The 20,998-nt window shown below is 40.6% G+C and overlaps 1 protein-coding gene across 1 annotated transcript; it reads left to right on the top strand.

Moving 5' to 3' along the window:
• The first annotated feature begins 313 nt into the window (after window positions 1-313).
• On the top strand, window positions 314-20,831 carry fus (FUS RNA binding protein). Its single transcript, XM_071514365.1, has 12 exons — window positions 314-437; window positions 1,416-1,440; window positions 1,873-2,030; window positions 2,819-2,993; window positions 3,866-4,110; window positions 5,165-5,366; window positions 10,582-10,616; window positions 14,639-14,680; window positions 16,580-16,689; window positions 17,617-17,746; window positions 18,726-18,824; window positions 20,765-20,831. The coding sequence occupies exons 1-12, from the start codon at window positions 425-427 to the stop codon at window positions 20,779-20,781; spliced, it is 1,251 nt and encodes a 416-aa protein (XP_071370466.1). The 5' UTR covers window positions 314-424; the 3' UTR covers window positions 20,782-20,831.
• The last annotated feature ends 167 nt before the right edge of the window (window positions 20,832-20,998 follow it).

Genomic DNA, 20,998 nt, shown 5'->3' with positions numbered 1-20,998 from the left:
TTCTGTTTTTTCCCCCAAAAATATCATCTTCACAGCACACGTTTTCACCCATATATGCCTATGCAAGATGCCATAAATACTGGGCAGCCAAACATTCACAGACTCAATAACATCTTCCTACACACCGCCTATCTGGCTGAACTGAAAAAGGATACTGGAGCGCCCGTTCTAACAACTGTACCACTGCTATGAGAGTTGAAATAAGCCTTTGTTAGAAAAGTACAGCACAATACACTGTCACTGTATTAATGAGTCACGTTCAGTCACGTTCTGCTCTGCGCAGAAACTGCAAGGCGGTAGTTTGCGTAGCTGGCCACTAGGCGGCGCAGATGCATCGGTCTTTAGTCGGCAGCTAACAACAGAAACTGTATAGCGTTCCCAGGGTTTTGGTTTTAGACAATAAACCCGTTTTTCGTTTGTTGAAATGGCGTCTAACGGTAAGTACCTACCGCATATATCTAGTGTTTGGATAGTCGAATAGTGAATGTTAACAAGCTAACAGATATATTCACCGTCATAGTGCTAAGCTAACGTTAAACCACCGACCTAGGTCGACTAATGGCAGTAAAATGGTTAGAGCGTGAGGTATGTTTCTCTTGTTAAAATTAGCCGGTAAGAGCTGATAAAAAAAAAGCTCTTGGCTAAGCTTGCTGGCACTAACAAATGTAACGTTAGCGTTACCATATAGCTACTATGCTATCTAGCTAGCCCAGTGGGCTCATTTGCTATTAATTGGGCTGCTTGTGCTACTGACCTAGTTCTGTCTGTTGGCTCTGCCTCAGAGTCTATTGTGCAGGGGGGTTGACTCAGATGATAGAGATGTGCAGGTGCTCATAGCACTGTTTAAATTAGCCCGACGTTACGTGCCATTCTTTCTATTTATTGCGAGAACGTCACGTCAAACTGCATACAACAATCTGGCAATTTAGCACGGCTGCTTAGCTGCAAAGGCACACAACCTCAGAAAATATGATTCATTAAGTTAAAGTGACCTTTTTTTTGAGTCGGGACGAGACCGTTTTCAATACGGCATACATAGAATCAAGCAAGCAGCATTTGTTTGAATACAATTTCAACTTCACACTGCTGACTACCGTCCTCCACGGTGAATTTTGGTGCAACATTGTGGCAGGCAAACAGACCAATCGGTAACAAAAGTTGATATTTTATTGAAACAATTGCTGTTTGGTGGATTATATGTACGCCGAATTGAAGATAGGATCCCACTGACTGATTCAGAAAAGGTTTTAAGTCACATTTTATTAGGTATGTGTCTTTGCGTTTGCCGACACATACAATTGCCAGATTTTTGAATGGCACTTGGCGTTAACTGTATGACTCATTCAGAATAGTGATGCTCTTAGGTGTTTCTTTTAAGATGTCACTTCATTGACCTTCCCCCTTTTTTTCCCTAGATTATTCCCAACCGTCTGCCCAGGGGTAAGCCTTTTGGTATTCATCTACCCAATTTAGACTGTACACAGTGAGGAATAAACTGTGAAACAAAATTCCCATGTTATTCATATGGTCCTGGACAGTTAGTTAACAACTCTTTCCCAACTATAGCAAGCAGGACCCTCTATTCCCACTCTATTCTGTTATATCATCAGGATACACTTTCTGGAGCTGCTCTGTAGTCAGTGAATGCCCCCCATTCACTGACCCCCCGTCTGAACTTCTAAAAAATGTTTTGTCTTCATCCAGTAGTGTAAATCATCCTGAACTAGAAATTGATACATATACTCAGAACTATGACTGTAACTAATGATTACTGTCATTATCAATTATAATTTTTTTGATTAATCATTTACACTTTTCCTGTGTAAGGTGTGTGTTTATGTGTGGCGTGACAACTTGTTTTTCCTCCTGCAGCTATGGGTCCTATGGTGGTGGAGCTAACCAGGGCTACGGTCAGTCCTCTGGCCAGAGCTATAGCCAGCAGGGTTATGGAGGCTATAGCCAGAACTCTGACAGCAGCTCTGCCTCCTACAACCAAGGAAGCTATGGCAGCTATGGCCAGCCTCAGTCAGGTATATGAGCACATTGTTGAGATTTAAACAAGGCAAATACATAGGCTGTGCTACTAGCTACTTTTTCCTCCCTGGGATACAAAATATCTGTGATGGGAGGTGCCCACTTGATAACCTCAACAAGGGATAGGCTAGTTGGATCAGATCCTGCGAATTGGTAAAGGTCAGTCAGGTTAAAGGGGAATGCCACCCATTTTGAGAATTCCCATATATTATTCCTGAGCCCCAGGACAGTTCAGTCAATGTTTGTGACCTTGCACCACTCTTTCATAAAGCTAGAAATCAGAGAGATAACCCTTGACTTTACAACTTCAAGTGTTAGTTCTCTAGCTTCTAGCTTATCATAGAGATAACCCTTGAAATTACAACTTCAAGGGTTAGTTCTCTAGCTTCTAGTCTATCATAGAGATAACCATTGAAATTACAACTTCAAGGGTTAGTTCTCTAGCTTCTAGCCTCTCATAGAGATAACCCTTGAAATTACAAATTCAAGAGTTAGCTTCTAGCTTTAGGAAAGAGTGGTGCAATTTCACAATTATTGACTGAACTGTCCTGGGGCTCAGAAGTAACATGACTTTTTAAACTGTGGATTTTTTAAAAGTGATTTTTTTGGGTGACATTTCCCTTTTAATTAAAGGTCTTACTCAAGTGTAGAATTTAGAACAAAATTAAGTATTGCTTACTTTTTACGGATCTGTGGCAAATGTATGTCTAATTCCATACTACAGTCATTTTATTTTCATTACCACTATATTAACTCCTCATCTCCATCGCCTCTCTCCTCCCAGGAGGATATGGTTCTCCACCTCCTAACCAGAGTGGAGGTGGCTATACCCAGCCTAATCAGTCCTATAGCTCTGGAGGCTATAACAGTGGTAGCCAGGCCTCTCCCAACAGCTACAGCCAGCAGTCATCCTACTCCAGTTACGGCCAGCAGCAGCCTTCTTCCTCTTCCCCTCCAGGGTAGGACATCATTAGAGCTACTGCTTCCTTTACTACTTCTAATGTACTGCTTTAGTCTATCATATATTTATCTAACAAGGTATGGGAAGGTATTAGCAGCAAAATGATTAAGGCTGCCTTTTTTTCCACTGGTATCACTGTATAAGAGAATTTTTACAGTTGTTAATGTTGTAATGTTATCAAATAGGGCTAGATATTTTCAAGGACCTCACTATACGATTCGATTTTGATACTGTGGGTCATGATGTGTTTCAATACTTCACAGGTATGGATATGTCATACAATGGAAATTTGCAGTGAATTGATACAAACTATAAAGTGCATCTTAAGTGCAATATTGTGGTACACAATTATGTGCATTATTGATATGGATTAGGGGACAAATTAAGGCAAAAACTGATTTTAATAATTCCATTCCTCTTTATTAGGCAAAGTAAATGGAAACAAGGCAACATCTGTGTGCTGTAGTGAACTGAAATCATTTGTAATAACATGAAATCATACACACTGAAAATGTACTCTAATATGGTGTGTACAGTATAAGAGTAGAAGTAACCAGGTTCAGGTTCAATTTTAATACTAAATAGCAAAGCTTACAGATGATGTTACTTTTATTGAGTCATTATTATTGAACAGATGTAGTTTGGCTAAGTGGAGCTTCTGTACTTCTGATCTTTAGAATACCTTTACAATATCATCAATATCAGGATTTGCAGAATCGATTCTAAATTGAAAAAAATTAAATTGCAACTTACTGGGGTATCCATTTTTTCACCATTTTAAATGTACATTTATTTATTTTACACAAATGTAGAGTTTTGTTTTTTTTTATTTTAAAATACTATTTAAGTCCTCTGCCCTACCCTCAACAGCTACGGGGGTAACTCCCAAGCCCCTGGCTATGGCCAGCAGCAGAGTGGGGGCGGCTACAGTGGCCAGAGTGGAGGTGGTTACAGCAGCAGCGGGGGCCAGACTGGTGGCTATGGGAACAGTGGGAGCCACCAACAACCATCACCGCATGGGGGAGCTCCCTACAACCAGCCTCCCAGCTACAGCTCCCCCCCTCCGCAGAGCTACAGTCAGCAGAGCCAGCAGAGCCAGTATGGCCAGAGTGGAGGTGAGGAACATGACAGGCTTATTGGTACCCAAAACGTTTCAGTTACTTTTTACTGTAGGCACTTGGCAAGTAAATGAGGTGTTATAGTAATCATGACAAGAAGATATGACAGCTTGGCAATACTTCTTCATTGGAGAAAACAAATTACTGAATTCTAATTCTTGTCTTGAAATGCATTCAGAGCCAATAACAAGAACCTAAGTTTTGTCAAAGTTTAACTGCAGAAAGTTCTGAGACATCCAGTCCTGAACATCATCTAAACAATGATTTAATACGGCCAACTTACTGAAGTCATTAGGTTTTAGGACAGATATAGTGGAGTATCATCAGTGTAGTGGCAATGGCATGCAAACGGACAAAGTGGCCAAGTGGTAGCATGTGTAATGAGAATTTGGATCTAGAATTTAACCTTGAGGTACAGTACATGTAACTAACGAGACAGAGGAAACATGGTCACCAGTGGAAACACTCTTTGATAGGTAAGATTAGAGCCATTCCATGGCAGTTTGAGAGACACCAACCCATTCCATAGTAGTAATTGAGCAGCACCAGCACACCTCACCTGCGTTCCTCAGATCATCAATAACCTTGAGAAGGGCGGTTTCAGTGCTATGGTGCTGGCGAAAACCTGACTTCATTTCTTTACAAATGTTATTTCGCTCCATGATTCCTAAGAGTTGCTTTAAAACTACTTTCTCCATAATCTTGGAGGTACAAGTAAACTTAGAAATGAATAACTGCGTAAACCTAATGCGAAGAAGGGGAACAATGTGCAAAAATGGCTGTAGTTCAAAGCCAAAGCAATGCTAAAAACTATATAAAAGGATAAAGGAACATTTGCTGTAATATGCTGTAATGGCTGTTCCTTTACAGCATATGCAGAAAATCTACATGTCATGTACATAATTTTATACATATTTCCCTGTAATTCTGGGCAGTGGTGGTGCTTGGCCAAGATAGATGGTAAGACAGACTTGTATATTGCTAATGCTTTGGCTAATGCTCGCTGTCCAAGCAAGACGGTTGAGGTCTGATCCTCCAATTATTATCTAAGGATATGGACAGGACAGCCCACCATTGAGCGGAGGAGGTGGAGGATACGGTGGCCAGGAAGGAGGCTACGGAGGCCAGGATGGCCGTGGTGGCAGGGGCCGTGGAGGTGGATTCGGAGGTCGCGGTGGCAGCGGCGGCGGTGGATTTGACCGCGGTTTTGACCGAGGTGGCAGAGGCGGACCAAGAGGGAGAGGCAGCATGGGGTAAGTGTTTAAAACTCTCCCCTCCTGCGTCCATATTATCTGTCCTGTCCTGTCTCTGTACCTGCATCAGATTCTGTTTGGACTCATGTAGGACACATGAATTCTGGTGTACAGAGATTCATATAAAGTCTTTCTTCACCTTTGGTCACATGTGGAACTGTGCACAGTATTAAATTAGAATGAACCAGGGTAGAATCTTCTCTAACAATCAGTAGCAACATGCTACATTCTGTAGCAGTTGTGAGCTGCTTTTGCTCACTGTATTTTTATTATTTTTTTCCTTCCCAGTGGAATTAAGCTCAGGAATTTATAAATTGGGCTAAATGAAAGCACAAAACAATTCATCAGGCTACTGCTTGAAATGACTGAAATTTTTGTTTCTTTTGCTAGAATTACAATGTGTCGCCACTAATTTCACAGCAATATGTTATTAACACTGTACAGGTACCTTTTTAAGATGTGCACATACACATTACCAATGCGTCTGTGTATAAGAACAAAACACTACTCTCTTGAGAGTTACATTCAGGACATGGATTATACATTAGCCCTGTGCTGCAATTCTGGGTAGAAGTACACACATACCCATCTTAGCCTGGGTGGAATGTGACCAGGTCCATATTCTGCTGATGGAAAAAGAATGACGAACCACTATGTAAAGCTGTTGGTAAATAAACCAATAAAAGGGAGAAAAAAAAACAGGCTTTTAATGGAAAGAGGGAAAAACAGGCTTTTAATGGAAAGAGGGAAAAGCGAAGCAAAAAAAAAAATTCTTTCCTGATGCTTGTTGTTTTGGACATTGACTGATGGCAGCTGTGGTTTCACTGAACTCATGAAGGGTTTAAAGGACTACACCGACTTTTTGGGAGTTTGGCCAGTTGGTCACCGTACCCAATATCTGGTGAGAGGATTGGCACCAAAATCATCTCTGTGTCTCCCGTAGATAGTTGTGTCCGGTGTGCACGCTACCGCTTTAACATACAGTATAACCATAGGCGGTTAGCATTATCCTAAAAGGGGGGAAAAAATGACTTGTAGCTCTAAGGCTGGATGGTTAGTTAATTTTATTTTTTTTTATTTGATGTTTTTTGTATTATCGCATGGGTCATTCAATGTCAAATCACACAAAAGAAATTTCAACATTCACTGTCTCACCTTGTTCTGAAATGATTTCTACAGTTAGAAATGGCTAGCATTAGGTAAGCAGACCTGTAACAGTATTTTGTAGAAACACATCAGTGAGAAATTAAGTGAATTGATTGCACCAAATTCACCTGGTAGGATTCATGTAATATTCTGTAAATATAATACCCAACAACCAATTTGTACCAAACCTTTCCAATAATGATTAAGACATGAGGAATCCGCATAAATGGTCATATGGTCACAAATGGCCATTTATCATTTTGTAGCCTAACTTGAACATGGAAGTTCTGAATATGTGCTTTTATTTTACAAAATACAAAATAACGGTATTCCCGGTGTGGGGCTAATGCCACCGGTATGGACTCCAAGACCGTATGCCACCGGTGCCACTGGTAACACCACCCACCGCGACAATCCTACTAACTACTTGGTTTCTTATTGGTTTCTAACTACAGAACCCTTTCAGACCAATCTGAGATGGTGGGTGTCATGGTGTGTGATTTGACATGGAATGACTCACATACCTTATGGGTTCCATCAGCTGGTAGCCTGATTAAAAAATAGACATAAACCGGTCTCCAGTTTATATGGTTGTCTGAGTACAAGCACAACATCAAGATCTGAAAAGATTTTTCTTGACAGATGACAAACTTGACCAAGTTGGTCAAATCACAAGTTGAGCTTGTAAACTACACAAATTATAAGAGTTGTCATCAAACTGTGTAGGGGTTTGGAGTCTGCCATGCCATAGGCCTCAAAGCGCCCATTTAGTTGGGCTTATTAAAGTAGAGGCGTCATGACTGAATGGTGGTCTGAAACGATATCGATGACTTGAAAATCTACATTATGAACAAAACTGGCACTACTGTCACAAAAACGAGGACATTTCTGTGTAGTTGCACTGACCATGCACTTTTGATTGACGTGAATCATTAGAAAATGGACCCTTGGTCTCAACTGGAATAATATGCTAAAACGTAAACTGTGGTCACTGAAGGTCACTGACATGGGAGACCGCTGGACAGAAGGGAAGATCAGTATTCTCTTAAGACCTGCTAAGGCTAGGCCGTATACAGCTGGAGTGATGACACTCCCAGCTCCATGAGCCACAGGTCTGCCTGTACAAGTGTACAAGTGCTGCTTCCCCAAATACTTTGGATGACCATTTCTAACAATTTTTAGTTTGTTTGTATCTCTAGTTCTATATAAAATTCTACAAATTCTAGTTTTGAGGTAAAAGAAGATTTTAAGATTCTTTCTTAAACCTGCAATAAGCGATATCAGACCTTATAACCAATATAATATCCTGAAATTAATGTGTGCTATGTGGAGGTTTCATTGAGACATAATGATATAAACCAATATCCACACACGCGGGCCAGCTATGTTGCTTTTTTTCTTTTTTTAAAGCTTGTTGTCAAATTCTGGTCCGGAACAAAGCTGCTCCCGGACCATTCGGAAGTTTCCCAATCTTTTTTTTTAAACTAGCTTGGGACCTCCCTCACTGTTGAAAAGCGGTCCTCACCCCGTCCCATTCCTGATAAATGTCTCATAATGGCAGAATTGATGAAGCGAGTGAGTAAACTTGGTAAACCAGTAAACTTGCTACCTACCTCTTCACTTGTCATTGTGGGACACGTAGAGAAAGGTCTGGCAAAGTGAGACTGGTAACCGGCGTGAATTTTCCGCAGGTACGTTTAGCTTAGCTATCAGCATTGATACACGGTGCTTTGCACCGTTTGTCCTTGGTAGGCCTCCGTAGCACAGTGGTTTTGCTGTGTGTTATTTACAAATGTGTTGCGGATTCTGTCACCCTCTAGTGGTCAGAAAATTGCTGCCACACAGTGTAAACCCATGAAAGCCAGGGTGTAAACATGTGTAACACTCACTTGAATTCATTTCAAAACCCTTACTCATACCGTATTTACTCACTGAGAGGAAGCTGTTACACACACAAAAAAGAAACAAGAATTAGGCCTATAGAATAAATATATGAAACACTGACACTACAGAACAGTACAGTGAGCAATTGCAGTACAAGGCCATGACAACAATTAATCAGTTGTTTGCACAGTACACAAAAGATAAGAGTGAATTTCCCTATTTCCTTATTAACAAATGGTGTTCCCGGTACTAGATACTCTTGTGATCTGGTATGGTAAGTTGATATCAGCATATTCTCAGTTCACTTTTGTTTTTTACAGAGGTTGCACAATGTTTCATGGACTGTTAAGATTATTTGTAACCTCATATAATAATGTTGATGTCTGATCTATATGAACTCACATAGACAAATGAGTTTGCCATTTCATTGTATGCTCTCACATCCATGAATTATATTTGCATCCCCTTCCCTCTCATTATAATCTTCAGAACCCAATTCCCAACGTATCTTCACAATATTACCTAAAATAGGCAGATGAGATAGCGCACCAATGTCTTGCATACCAGCTGATATCCTCCTGTTTTGCTTTATAAAAGCACTGTTGCCGCTGATGTATTTTATCCTAATTTGTCCAAGAATTCAAATTCTTTGTTTTTACGTTTGGGTTATCTTGCATAAGGGTTTGCATTTTAAAAGTCATACATAGAAGTTTGTCCCTCACCACACCTCTCTTGCTTTACACTGAACATGGTATTCTGTTCTAATGAAGTGTATGGATATTCAAGCCTAAACCACTTCTTGAACAATCTAAGCAAGTGTTAATGTGCCCACTAAAGGTGACGGTATACTTCCAACCACGTTGAACTTGCTCGAAATAGAAATACAGTTGAACACGTTGCGGCATACAAATTTGTGTATACTCGCTGCAGGTTCGTATTTGTCATTAATTTGCACTCCATGTCAGTGGGGCGCAAGAAGATTAAAAAGGTAATTCCAATTTAAGGAAACCCGAAATAGTAGTGACAAAAATGATTGGTCGTAAAGGTACAGATATCCTCTAACAAGATCAGCAAGCTGAGCCTCCAAACCATTCATTTAGAAGAACTGACCATGAGATGGTAGCATGGAGATGGAAGCAAAGGCAATGAACCAGAAAAGGAAATGGAGACAGTTTTTCACAAAGGAGCACAACCACTCTGGTGATATTTTAGACCAATTGCAGTCGGTCACACAGTGGTGGCTGGTGTGTGAAGAATTCAGCTAGTTCACACTGTGGAGTTCAAAGCCAATGCGGTGCTTTTTTCCCCAACAAATGTGTCCTTAAGAGCCTCCCAAAATGTATTTCCACAGCAAGTATACCTTAGCCTTGACACTGTCCACTCACCAGCATACCACAAGACATTCCCATCACCTTACCTATCTCACCTCTTCCTACCACCTTCCCAACAAGCCCTTACACTGTGTAATACTCTGCTTTAATCAATCTTTGAATCTTCTCCTAGGCTTTTACCCTCTCTCCAGGGTGGGTTTCTGCTCTTAGGCCTTCATTTGAGAAATTGCAAAAGCAAGGAAGTGCATAGACAGTTACAATCTACTCATAGTTGGAGGGGAGGATGGTGAAAGAAAATGTAATTTTGGAGGACAGTAGAACAGATGTGTGTTCAGTCTCAAAGAGAATACTTTGTTTGAATGTTGCTGCAATTGGTGTGAAGAAAAAAGGTTGTCCAAGACCTAACCATATACCCAACACCCGTCCTGGAGTCAAAGGTATTAGGTTTGGGTTGGTCGACTGATGCGAAAAATAAATTGTAAGATGGCGTTAACGTGGGTACCTACACAAGTCACTAAAAGACTTTATTGAACTATTGGTTAGAAAACGGCAAATTTCAGCTGCCTGTGAACAAATTCACTAAGCAGACGAGGTCATTAAACCGGCCTCTGTCCGCATCTTCACCATAACAGAATAAACTCTAATAATAGAGAGAGTTGAGGTTTATTCAAGAGATATTGAACGGAAAGGACGAGGGGTTCAACAGGGCGAGTGCCAAGAGGGAGAAGGTGGATTGTCTCTATGGAGGGACTATGAAAGTGAAGGTTACCCACCTACGCCCACAACCCCCTTGAGAGAAATTGCTGTCAGCACCAGCCTTCATTGCTTGTCGCTTTTCTCTCCCTCTTCATCAGAATGGGCGACCGTGGAGGATTCAATAAGTTTGGTGGTAAGTGACAAAACCAGTTTGAACAAAAGGGCTTGATGAGTTTAAACAGTCAAAGCTAATAATGGGATGGGAGGTGTGAATACTAAAGATGCTGAAAGCCCAGGGCAGGTCAAATTTGTAGCGTGGTAATTTTTGAAGTGGGATTTGAAGTTTGCCATTTGGAAATATATCCTAGCAAAAAATGGATCAACATTCCAAGTATCAACAAATGCGTGGATAAGTGAAATTCTGCTGTTACTATTACACTGATTGCCTTTGGAGAGCAACAGTGGGTATGTGAACACATGCAGAGAAAAATGTGATTGTGCATAGCATATTGAGGTTGACAAATCCGCTGAAAAAACTAAACCAATGAAAACCATAAACCATAAAACCATAAAATATGATGATAGGGGGAATCGACTCATCCTGAGTGCAGTATACTCGTTACTATGCAGGGCTTTCACTACTTGGCATTACAGCCAGGCTCCTCAATATGCTATGCGGGGTAGAATGTGATGTACAATGTCTTCATGCTACCAGCTTTACAGGTAAGAACCCCTCAGTGTGTGAATGTTCTCAGTACTTAAGAGACTGCCAGTTCTCTCTGTGATGGAAAATTCCCACCAGAGGGAGCTGCACAGTAACTTAATTGGCTTAGTTTTTCTCGTACTCCGTCTTGCCTCTTTGGCAATTGATTTTTTTTTTTTGGTTGATGGATGATCAGTGATCTTGTCTTTGTCTGGTCTTCTCATGTGCCTATATGGTGCATGAATCTGCAATGTCTGATGGGGTAGTCCATAGAAATCAGAAAAGAAATTAGAAAAGTTAGACATCACTACAACAGCCTGGAAAGATGCTCACTGCTCATGTTGAATCAAACTTTGCAAGCATGATCTAAGTAGTGGGCTTCATGTGAACATTAATTAAAAAAAAGAATGCCCAGTTCAGGGATTAAAAACAAATGTGTATTAATCTTCTCATGATGTCTGACATTACCCATTATAGCATGGCTGTAAAACTTGTGGAAGAAAGAATGGGCACTAGTTAGCAAGGTTTCACAGAGATGAGAGTTGGAGGGGAAAAAACTGGTTTGATTGCTTTATCATGGAATGCCATGTACCTGTAAGGTGACACTCATTTAACTGTAAATAGAAGGAAGTTTAGTGCTTTCTCACCAAGATGGCAGGCCATTCAGAACAATGGAGGGTAGTGGGTATTGAGCCAAAGAACTCCAACACAGAAGTCCCAACCTCCAACATACGGGGATAAACTAGGTGCAAAGGTTGTTAATGACATTTGAATGTGTACATGTTGTTGGGTTTAATGTTTATTCTTTGGAATTTTGGTGTTCATGACCTAAGGCTGCACAGTTCTGTGGTGTGGACAGAGCTGTCACAGAGTGATCATTGTCAATGACATTGATTATGACTTCCATTATCCAACTTGGAGTCACCTGCCTGAGACCAAAGGCATTGGGTCGGTATCGGTATTTTTTAGGATTGCCTTGTCCAGATCAAAATGAAAGTTCTGACATGCCAAATATTTGTTGAAACTGGTGACCAGCATACTAGATACCAGTCGGAGTAGTGTTGTCAACAGCATCTGCAATAGCTGTCTTTTAGGTAATTACCTGAAGAGTGTGAATACCAATATTAGAGGTATTCACAGTGACACTTTGAAAATAACATATGTGTAGGTTTATCAGAGTTTGGGAGAAGTTAATGATTAATTAGGGATATTTTAAATGTATCAAAGGCAGACTGCAATTTAGTGATGGCCTGGCTAAGATTGCAAGACAGGAAAGCTTGGAAATAGGATGATAGTTGTTTAAACCACTGGCATTGCCACCTTTTTATGCAGAGGAAAAACCTGCACGGCTTTCCATGCCTTAGGGCTGCTGCTTGAGGTAAGCTAAAAGAGAATTTCTAGCCAGGACAGAAGAATGGAGTGGAGGAATTTCCTACTACAAGGGCTAGAGTAGTAGACAGCCTGTCAAATAAATGTCCAGAGGAGATGACGTGACGGCTAAAAGCTTTTCCTTGACATTTCGGCCGAATAATATTTGTTGAAATCACCCCTTAACCAACATATTGTCTTTGCAAAGATGATATTTTTGTCAAAAACGACAGACGTTCTTGGTAAAGTTGGTAAATACACCCAGCATCACTGAAAATAACGTCAGAGTGGCCGGACACGTCAGTCACTAGTGATTGGTTAGGGGAAAATCAACCCCCTACACACAGAAAACGGCCAACATGGAGGCAATGTCGGGCTGAATAATGGAGTGGCAATGAAATGGCCATTCAGTCTGAACTAGTGCAGTGCCCGTTCAAAACATGCCTGTTGGGAACGGGCCGATTGCTTGGCCTCCGGTATTGCTGTTTGCAGCTCGAGAACCGCTCATCCAAACAACTTCACACTCGACACTGCGCGTCCTTGGGTCCCCAGCAACACACCCGCCAAGTGTGAATTAGGTCGGACGAATGGTTCTTGAGATATGCGAAGGACACACATACAGACAGAGATTCCTTGCTTTATAGTATGATGATATCAGGCTAGGACAAGCCATGTAATTTACTCAACAGGTGTACATAACAATTTTGCTAAGTCATCTACCGTGCCAGGAGTAACTGGTTGGTCTACTGGTCCGGTTGGTCTACTGAGTCGCATTCTGGGAAGTCCAAAAGAGTTTTCAGCTTTCTTCCTTCCTGTGTTGCAGGATGCAACAACTCTCATTACCGTGAATAATAATGTTCTACTAGCTTGAACAACCATGTTTTGAGTCGTAACAGCAGTGATTCAAAGACTGCGACTTCTGATGACAATGCAGAAGTTTGTTTGAAATAAGGAACATTGTATCGGTCCTTGAAGCTCTGTCTCTTACTAGGAATTACACTGACAATGCCACTGCATATCAATCCACTGGGAAAGGAGTTAACACACCAAAGAATTCCTAAGGTGTTGCAAAAATGGGATGAATGGTAACCTTTAATCACTTAACGGTTGAAGTCGGTTTTACAAATGGGTACCGTGTGTGCATCACTATCTTTGGTACTTAACTAAATGTTGTTTATGGGGAAATCTTATCATGTTCTCATTGTGTACTTGGGGAAATGACTGGAAAAGACAGAATGAAAGCCATGGTATGCTTATTCCTAAGACATCTGTGTTGGAAAAACTTCAACGGAGCAAATACTGAGCAATGTGAAGACTAAAAGTAGAAAAAGGAATGAATGCATGACACGCATTAACAGTTCTGCTGACGGTTTCCATGATGAAAAGGACTATGTTGCGATCTGTTGCTTGGTTCCAAAAGTTTTTAAAAGTGAAGTAGCCCATCAAGGTAGCATATTTGTGTGGAAGGGAATCTTTTCAAGCAGTATTAAGAAATGTGCTGTTGGCAAATGGATTGAAGTGTGGTCTGTTTTACACATCAGATCCAAGAACCCAACCTGTATGGCTCTGCGCAAGTGGTAGTCTGCCCATTACACTGTCCAAGGGAAGTGTCATAGGATCACACATGAGTCTGTTTGCTTGTCAGATCCAAAACAATTAAAATACCAATGAAATGGTATGGTGTGTTGGCGGCGTGTTCTGGTGCACAACATCAAATGGAAGGCCAGTACTTCAAAAATGTGGGTCACCTTGTTTTGTATCCTGCTCCTTGTGGCTTCGAGAAAATATCAGTTGTGCAATGTCATTAGTTCCTTCTGAAACGTGTTCTGTGTACACACGATGTAGGGTGTGGATAATCATGAAAGAGGTGATGGAATGGAATAACATCATGGTTGAAAGATTAGGACTGTAAAGTATTTCGGTTGTGGCACATGAATGGGTCATGGTAAGCAACCGAGACCGTGCACTACATACAGAGACATTGTAAGCGGAATGATGTAGCAGTTTTGGTTGGCATTTGGAGTGCATGAAATAGGCTATGAATGTCTACTTTGTGGGAGAGTGGTGTGTGTGTGTGTGTGTGTGTGTGTGTGTGTCATCACTGTTCTTTTCCCCAACTGAAACCTCTCTCTTGCCCCCTTCAGGACCAAGAGACCAGGGACATGGGCATGGAGGACACAGCTCCAGTAAGTGTCTTTTTTTCCGTTTTTTTTCCCCGTTTTTCCCCTGCATTTTTGCCTTTTATTAAACAGTTCAAAAGTAGAGAGACCAGAAAGATTGAGAGAGAGAGGGGGATCGCGTGGAATTCAAACCCAGGAAGTCACACATGGTATGCACCTTCGGCAACCGAGCCACCAGGACAACCCCGCTCCAGCAAATGTTGATCTTTTCATTTTGCAGTTTCGAAGGATCGAGGATAGTTTTGAGGTTAATCGTAATATTTGTAACGCATAGTAATCAAGTAATAATCTATGACATTTTCATATAAATAATAATAATTTCTTTATTTAAGAAGGAAAGCTCATTGAGATCAAGATCTTCATCAAAGACCTTCAAGTACAGTTCATTCATACATTGCCACACAGACAAAGATAGATCAGAGGAAACCGTTACAGACGTTAAGAAAATCAAAGTTTAAGAATTTAAAATTTTCTACGGAAACAAGCAATTCTAATTTCAAAGACTTCTGCAAATTGTTCCATTTATAAGGGGCATAGTATTGAAAACCAGTTTTGTGGAGCTCGGTATTTACATGTAGAATATAGTGAATTTTTTGTTAAAGATCGCCATCCCACTTTTTCTATATAGGACACAGTGGTGAGTGTGAAATTTATTACCAGTAATAATGGAAGTAAAACGTGGAAGGGGCAGCATGTGAATACAGAGTGTCTCTATGATTAAAAGCAGACTTGCTTGTAGATATTTTTTAGATAATTTTCCTGTTAGCCATAGAAAAGCACACTTTGAAAATGTTCCAACTTGTGAGACAGGTGTTCTGCATGGGATATAAGGAAAGTTTACTAGGTATTTATAAGATTCTACAGTTTCAGTTAGGGTCCCATGAAGAGTGTGAATACCAATATTAGAGGTGTTCACCGAGTGACACTTTGAAAATAACATACGTTTAGGTTTATCAGAGTTTGGGAAAAGTTAATTATTAATTAGGGATATTTGAAAAGTATCAAAGGCAGACTGCAATTTAGTGATGGCTTGGCTAAGACTGCAAGACAGGAAAGCTTGGAAATAGGATGATAGTTGTTTAAACCACTGGCATTGCCACCTTTTATGCAGAGGAAAAACCTGCACGGCTTTCCATACCTTAGGGCTTACCATACCTTAGGGCAGGTAAAAGAGAATGTATAGCCAGGACAGAAGAATGGAGTGGAGGAAGTTCCTACTCCAAGGGCTAGAGTAGTAGACAGCCTGTCAAATAAATGCCCAGAGGAGATGCCGTGACGGCTAAAAGCTTCACACATACCTGTTTTGTGTGTGATAAGACCATTTTCACAGTTAATCTGGGAGGGGAGAGAGGCGGTGGGATTGTTTTTCAAAGAACTCTCACGTTGCAGTTTGAAAGAGAGGTCAGGTAGTAGTCAGACTTTGCGTTTCTTACCAAGCTAATTCAGTGGTTCCTCGTTGATCTAAAGCTCTATCAGTCAGCCTGAGAGCCTGTGGTTCTAGCCTGTAGTTGTAATGTTAAGGAAATAACCGAGTCAAGTAATATTTGTCACAACGTTAGCTTGTCTGTGACATTCTTACCTTTCAGGCCGCCATTACCCTGAAAATATTGGCAAAACTAGGTGAGGTAGCAGCAGGAAGGGGATTTCTAAGAGCTCCACTGATCACTATGTTCATCTGACTTACACAGAGTTTGATACAAACAAAAGATACCACATAATTTTTCCAGGAATACCACTTACACGCATCTTGAGATTCATGAGGGGAATCGCAGTTCATATTGCTTAGGACTAGTGCTGGTCGCGCACAGTGTGGGCCAAAAAATGACATAACAGTGAGGTTTAAGGGTTGAGGTGTCCAACGTCTTGTTGCCCACTCTAACACCTCTTCATATTATCTTCCAACAGTGCAAGACCAGGATAACTCTGACAATAACACCATCTTCGTGCAAGGCCTGGGAGATGACTACACTGTTGACTCAGTGGCAGACTTTTTTAAGCAGATCGGGATCATCAAGGTACCTCTAATACGCCACACCATGGGGACATTTCTGTGGCCTTTGGACATCTATAAGATTTGAAGGGACATTAAGTAATTTATGACTTATATCAACCTCTACTGGCTACCAAAGAGTTGCAATGACATTAACTGGCATAGTCACTTTTTCACAATTGAGCTAATCAGAGCAGAGATCCAACAGAGATATTTAGAAGGGGAGTGTCTTGAAACTCCAATAGTCCTCAAGTGTTGTCGTCATTTCGGTGCTTTCGGATTATATCTGGATCCAATCATTTTTTGCCTCAAATATTTGCCAATTTTTGAAAAGGGTGAAATAAGCACAAATGACATAAGATGAAGTTATTACACATTTTAACACATTACTGAATTTTTATGAAATACTTTGCTAACAACCATGGGATGAATGTTGTGCTTTTCTCCTTACGGTCTGTTTTCCTCGTTTCACAAAGTCATGAAATGCTGGAATATTAAGATAAGTTTTTTTTATTTTTTTTTTTAAATTGCAGCTTCAAAACCCATTAGAATCCACGTCAACAAATAAAGAAATGCAAAACAGAGGGACTCCTGAAAGCAAAAATAGTCAGCATTAGCATTGGACGTAGTTAAAGGCAATCATTTTCACATTATTTGGGCCGAAAAATGATGTCACGCATGAGAGGAATATGGATGGACAGTTTTCGTTTCAAAACCGAGTACGGACAGAGTAGTGTTCCTGGGACATAGGATGTATAAAGTAATGGTGATGATCCCAACAAACTATGGCTGGGCTCTGTTCTGCTTTAAAGATTAATCCAGCTGACTATTGTATTTTTTTTTTGCTACCGGATTATCCATTTTTGTTTTTCTCACACCATTTCCCTTTTTATGTGATATAACCAAACCCCTGCGTTTGTCCTCGTCTCTTCCTTCTTTTCCGTCCTCTCAGGTCAATAAGAAGACAGGTCTGCCCATGATCAACCTGTACACAGACAGAGAGACGGGGAAGCTGAAGGGAGAGGCCACGGTTTCCTTCGACGACCCTCCCTCAGCCAAGGCTGCCATCGACTGGTTTGATGGTAAGTGCTTTGTCTTCAGTCAGTCTCAGGGTCAAATCCAAATTCAACTCCTGTCTGTAGATGTACAAAATGAAAGCTTTGTGAAATGTGACTGTAGAAAGTCTTACTGGGAGAACTTGGTTGTCAAAATCAGTAGAACACCAGTCTATTGTAAAGATAAATTGGCAGAACTTTGTATTGATGCTGCCATAACAACCTAGCACATCACCTTGTTGCTAAGATATATCACTTAAAATATGTAGCCCTCGAATGTAGGGTGAAGAGTCCAAACATCATAGTATACTTACAGGAAGTTAAGAAATACATTGTTTTGAGCCGTTTGATTTTTGTACACTTTTTTTTTGCCTGTATCATCTACATCAGTGAATCTCAGCCTTTTTCATATCAAGGACCCTAATTTAGTCCATATTAAAGCCACAGACCCCCATTTGATGAGATTTTGCCTCTTGGACCCAAATCTGAGAATACTTTTATTGTTAAATATGATTTTGTCCAGAATTCCTTGACTATCTGTTGTAGGTAGTCTATTGTAGGTAGAGAGATAACAGTCAAACTATGATCCAAATAGTCATTATTCTATATTCTCTAATTGTTGATAACATAAATGAAATGGTAAACTTTAACAGTTCATCAACTTGCTGGGGACCTCCTGGGACCCCCTCAAGGACCCCTGGTGGTCCCCGGACCCCACGTTGAGAACCACTGATCTACACTACAGTTCAGCCTTTTTTCATTTCTCATCATTTATTCCATCTAGGAGAAAATTTTGACATCTGCACAGCCATCCAATTAAACTTGGACACTAATGTGGTGCATAACGCATAATCGATTTACATTTGAGCAAAATTCGTGCAAACTATTCCATCATTTTTCTCGCATTGCATCAAATTCAGTGTCGAGAGTCCACTGTTTTTTTTTTTCTTGCCTCAGATCAGATTACAGCTCCTTATGACTTTTGATCTCTGTCTATCCTTAACAGGGAAGGACTTCAATGGAAATCCCATTAAGGTTTCCTTTGCCACCCGCAGAGCTGACTTTGGAGGCAGGGGCGGCATGAGAGGCGGTCGAGGACGAGGAGGTCAGTTGCAGCATGACACTTTTTTCCCTGGCTTTTTTTCACTTTCATTGCTTACATTTGGTTTCTGAAGGTTTCCATTTTTTGGAAGGGAAGTTTCATGATTTTTAGAACCCTGTCTTATTGATTGTTAGCAAGACAATCTGTGGTTAAAAAAAAAAAAAAAAAAACGCTCTCATATTGGTATGTCAAAATTTGCAGTACCATCCTGTAGGGCTGAACAATTAATTTTTATCGAAATCGCAATATGGCCTACTGCAATTTTCAGATCGCAGGAGGTGCAATATTTGTTAAAAGTGAAATGTGTCAAAATAGCATTTTAAATTAAATATTGTGGTGCTGCAGAGATGTCCTGACCTACACATCATATTCTACAGACTTAAGAAAACATCTTTGTTTGGTACAGATCCCCGCAAAAATCACACCATAATCATTTTAATACCTTTTTCAATGAAAATGAGAATAATGATGTAAAAATTATCATTCCCTCTAATATCGCAAATCATATCGCAATTGCAATGTCAGTCAAAATAATCGCAATTAGTTATTTTTTCAAAATCGTTCAGCCCTACTGTCCTGTTAGCAATTAGAAGCCAATGGAGATTGACATCAGTTCTTATATAATCACATGCAAAGGCCAAAGAGTCTGTAACTGAAAGTATGCAGAATAAAGAAATGGTTTGAATAGCAGGAGTGTGCTAGCTTTCAACTACGTCACGTCATAAAATGAATGAGCTGCCAGTTGCCTCTGGTGCTAGGTGTGCTAAGAGTCAAGTTCATCCATCATAGGGTTAGAGGATGACACAAACAGCAGATCTCACCGCTTTGGTTATTTGCTCATTCCATGCACCGTGTAGGGCCGATGGGTCGTGGCGGGTTCGGAGGGGGCAGAGGAGGAGGAGGCTTCCCAGCAGGAAACGGGGGAGGAGGAGGAGGAGGAGGAGGTGGAGGAGGTGGAGGAGGAGGAGGTGGAGGAGGTGGAGGTGGACAGCAGAGAGCTGGAGACTGGAAGTGTTCAAACCCGTGAGTCAGGATTTGCTACCTGTGCATGTGTGTGGTCGTTTTTTTTTTATATCCTTGTGCGAAGCAGTTTTAGTTTTAGACCTTCTGAGTGACATCATTTTAGCCGCTCCTCACTTCTTCAAGAGGCTAGTTGAGGATTAGGCCTAGTACTTGGGGCTAAGATTAGAATTAGGATTAGGTTTATGTTAGGTTAGTTTAGTAGGTTTAAGGTTAGTTTAGGGTTAGGACTTGGTTTTAGAGTGAGAGTAGAATTAGGATTAGCCTTAAATTAGAGTTGGGGGCTAGGGAATGAATGCAATTAATGGAAGGTCCAGAGGTGGAAAGTAACTAAGTACATTTACTCGCATACTGTACTTAAGTACAATTTTGAGGTACTTGTACTTTACTTGAGTATTTCCATTTTATGCTACTTTGTACTTCTACTCCACTACATTTCAGAGGGAAATATTGTACTTTTTACTCCACTACCTTTATTTGATAGCTTAAGTTACTAGTTAATTTGCAGATTCAAAATATAATCAACTAATAAATTGTGATGTATTATTATAGATTACTGTAAGATACTCAGCAGTATATAAAGTACTGGAAATTAGCCCCACCTTTTCCAGCTGCAACATTAAAGTGATGCTTAATGCATAATGAGTACTTTTACTTTTGTTGCTTTAAGTACATTTTGATGCTAATACTTTTGTACTTTTACTTAAGTAACATTTTGAATGCAGGACTTTTACTTGTAACAGAGTATTTTTATACTGTGGTATTTCTACTTTTACTGAAGTAAAAGATCTGAGTACTTCTTCCACCACTGGGAAGGTCCATACCAGAATAGTGAAGTGTGTGTGAGAGAGATGGAATTCACATCCGTGTCATTTTCTCGTGGTTGTTTACTGTGACTGTCCTCTGTCCACATCTCTCCTCAGCGATTGCGGCAACTTGAACTTTTCGTGGCGTAACGAGTGTAACCAGTGCAAGGCTCCTAAACCTGAGGGCGCCGGTGGGATGCCCCCTATGGAAAGAGGTTAGAAGCCAACACATTTTCTCAGACGGGTATATCCACTTTCATGTGATTGACAGTTTCCGGGCTCCACAGTGCTCCTGGATTCACCGTGTTAGTCGCGCCCTACATAATTGGGACAAATTTGGCTGCAAGTGCT

The sequence above is a fragment of the Centroberyx affinis genome, unplaced genomic scaffold (genome assembly GCF_046629955.1).
Source record: "Centroberyx affinis isolate AG114_WGS23_722 - 3 ecotype Tasmania unplaced genomic scaffold, CSIRO-AGI_Caff_v1 ptg008571l_1, whole genome shotgun sequence".
NCBI classification, from domain to species: Eukaryota; Metazoa; Chordata; class Actinopteri; order Beryciformes; family Berycidae; genus Centroberyx; species Centroberyx affinis.
Note: the sequence above shows the minus strand (reverse complement) of the source record. Positions and strands in the feature narration are given on the sequence as shown.

Excerpts from the sequence above, each read along its gene's own strand:
- fus (XM_071514365.1), top strand. Across the intron at positions 5,367-10,581 it reads AGAGGGAGAGGCAGCATGGG|AATGGGCGACCGTGGAGGAT; the intron begins GTAAGTGTTTAA and ends CCTCTTCATCAG. Across the intron at positions 14,681-16,579 it reads GCATGGAGGACACAGCTCCA|TGCAAGACCAGGATAACTCT; the intron begins GTAAGTGTCTTT and ends ATCTTCCAACAG.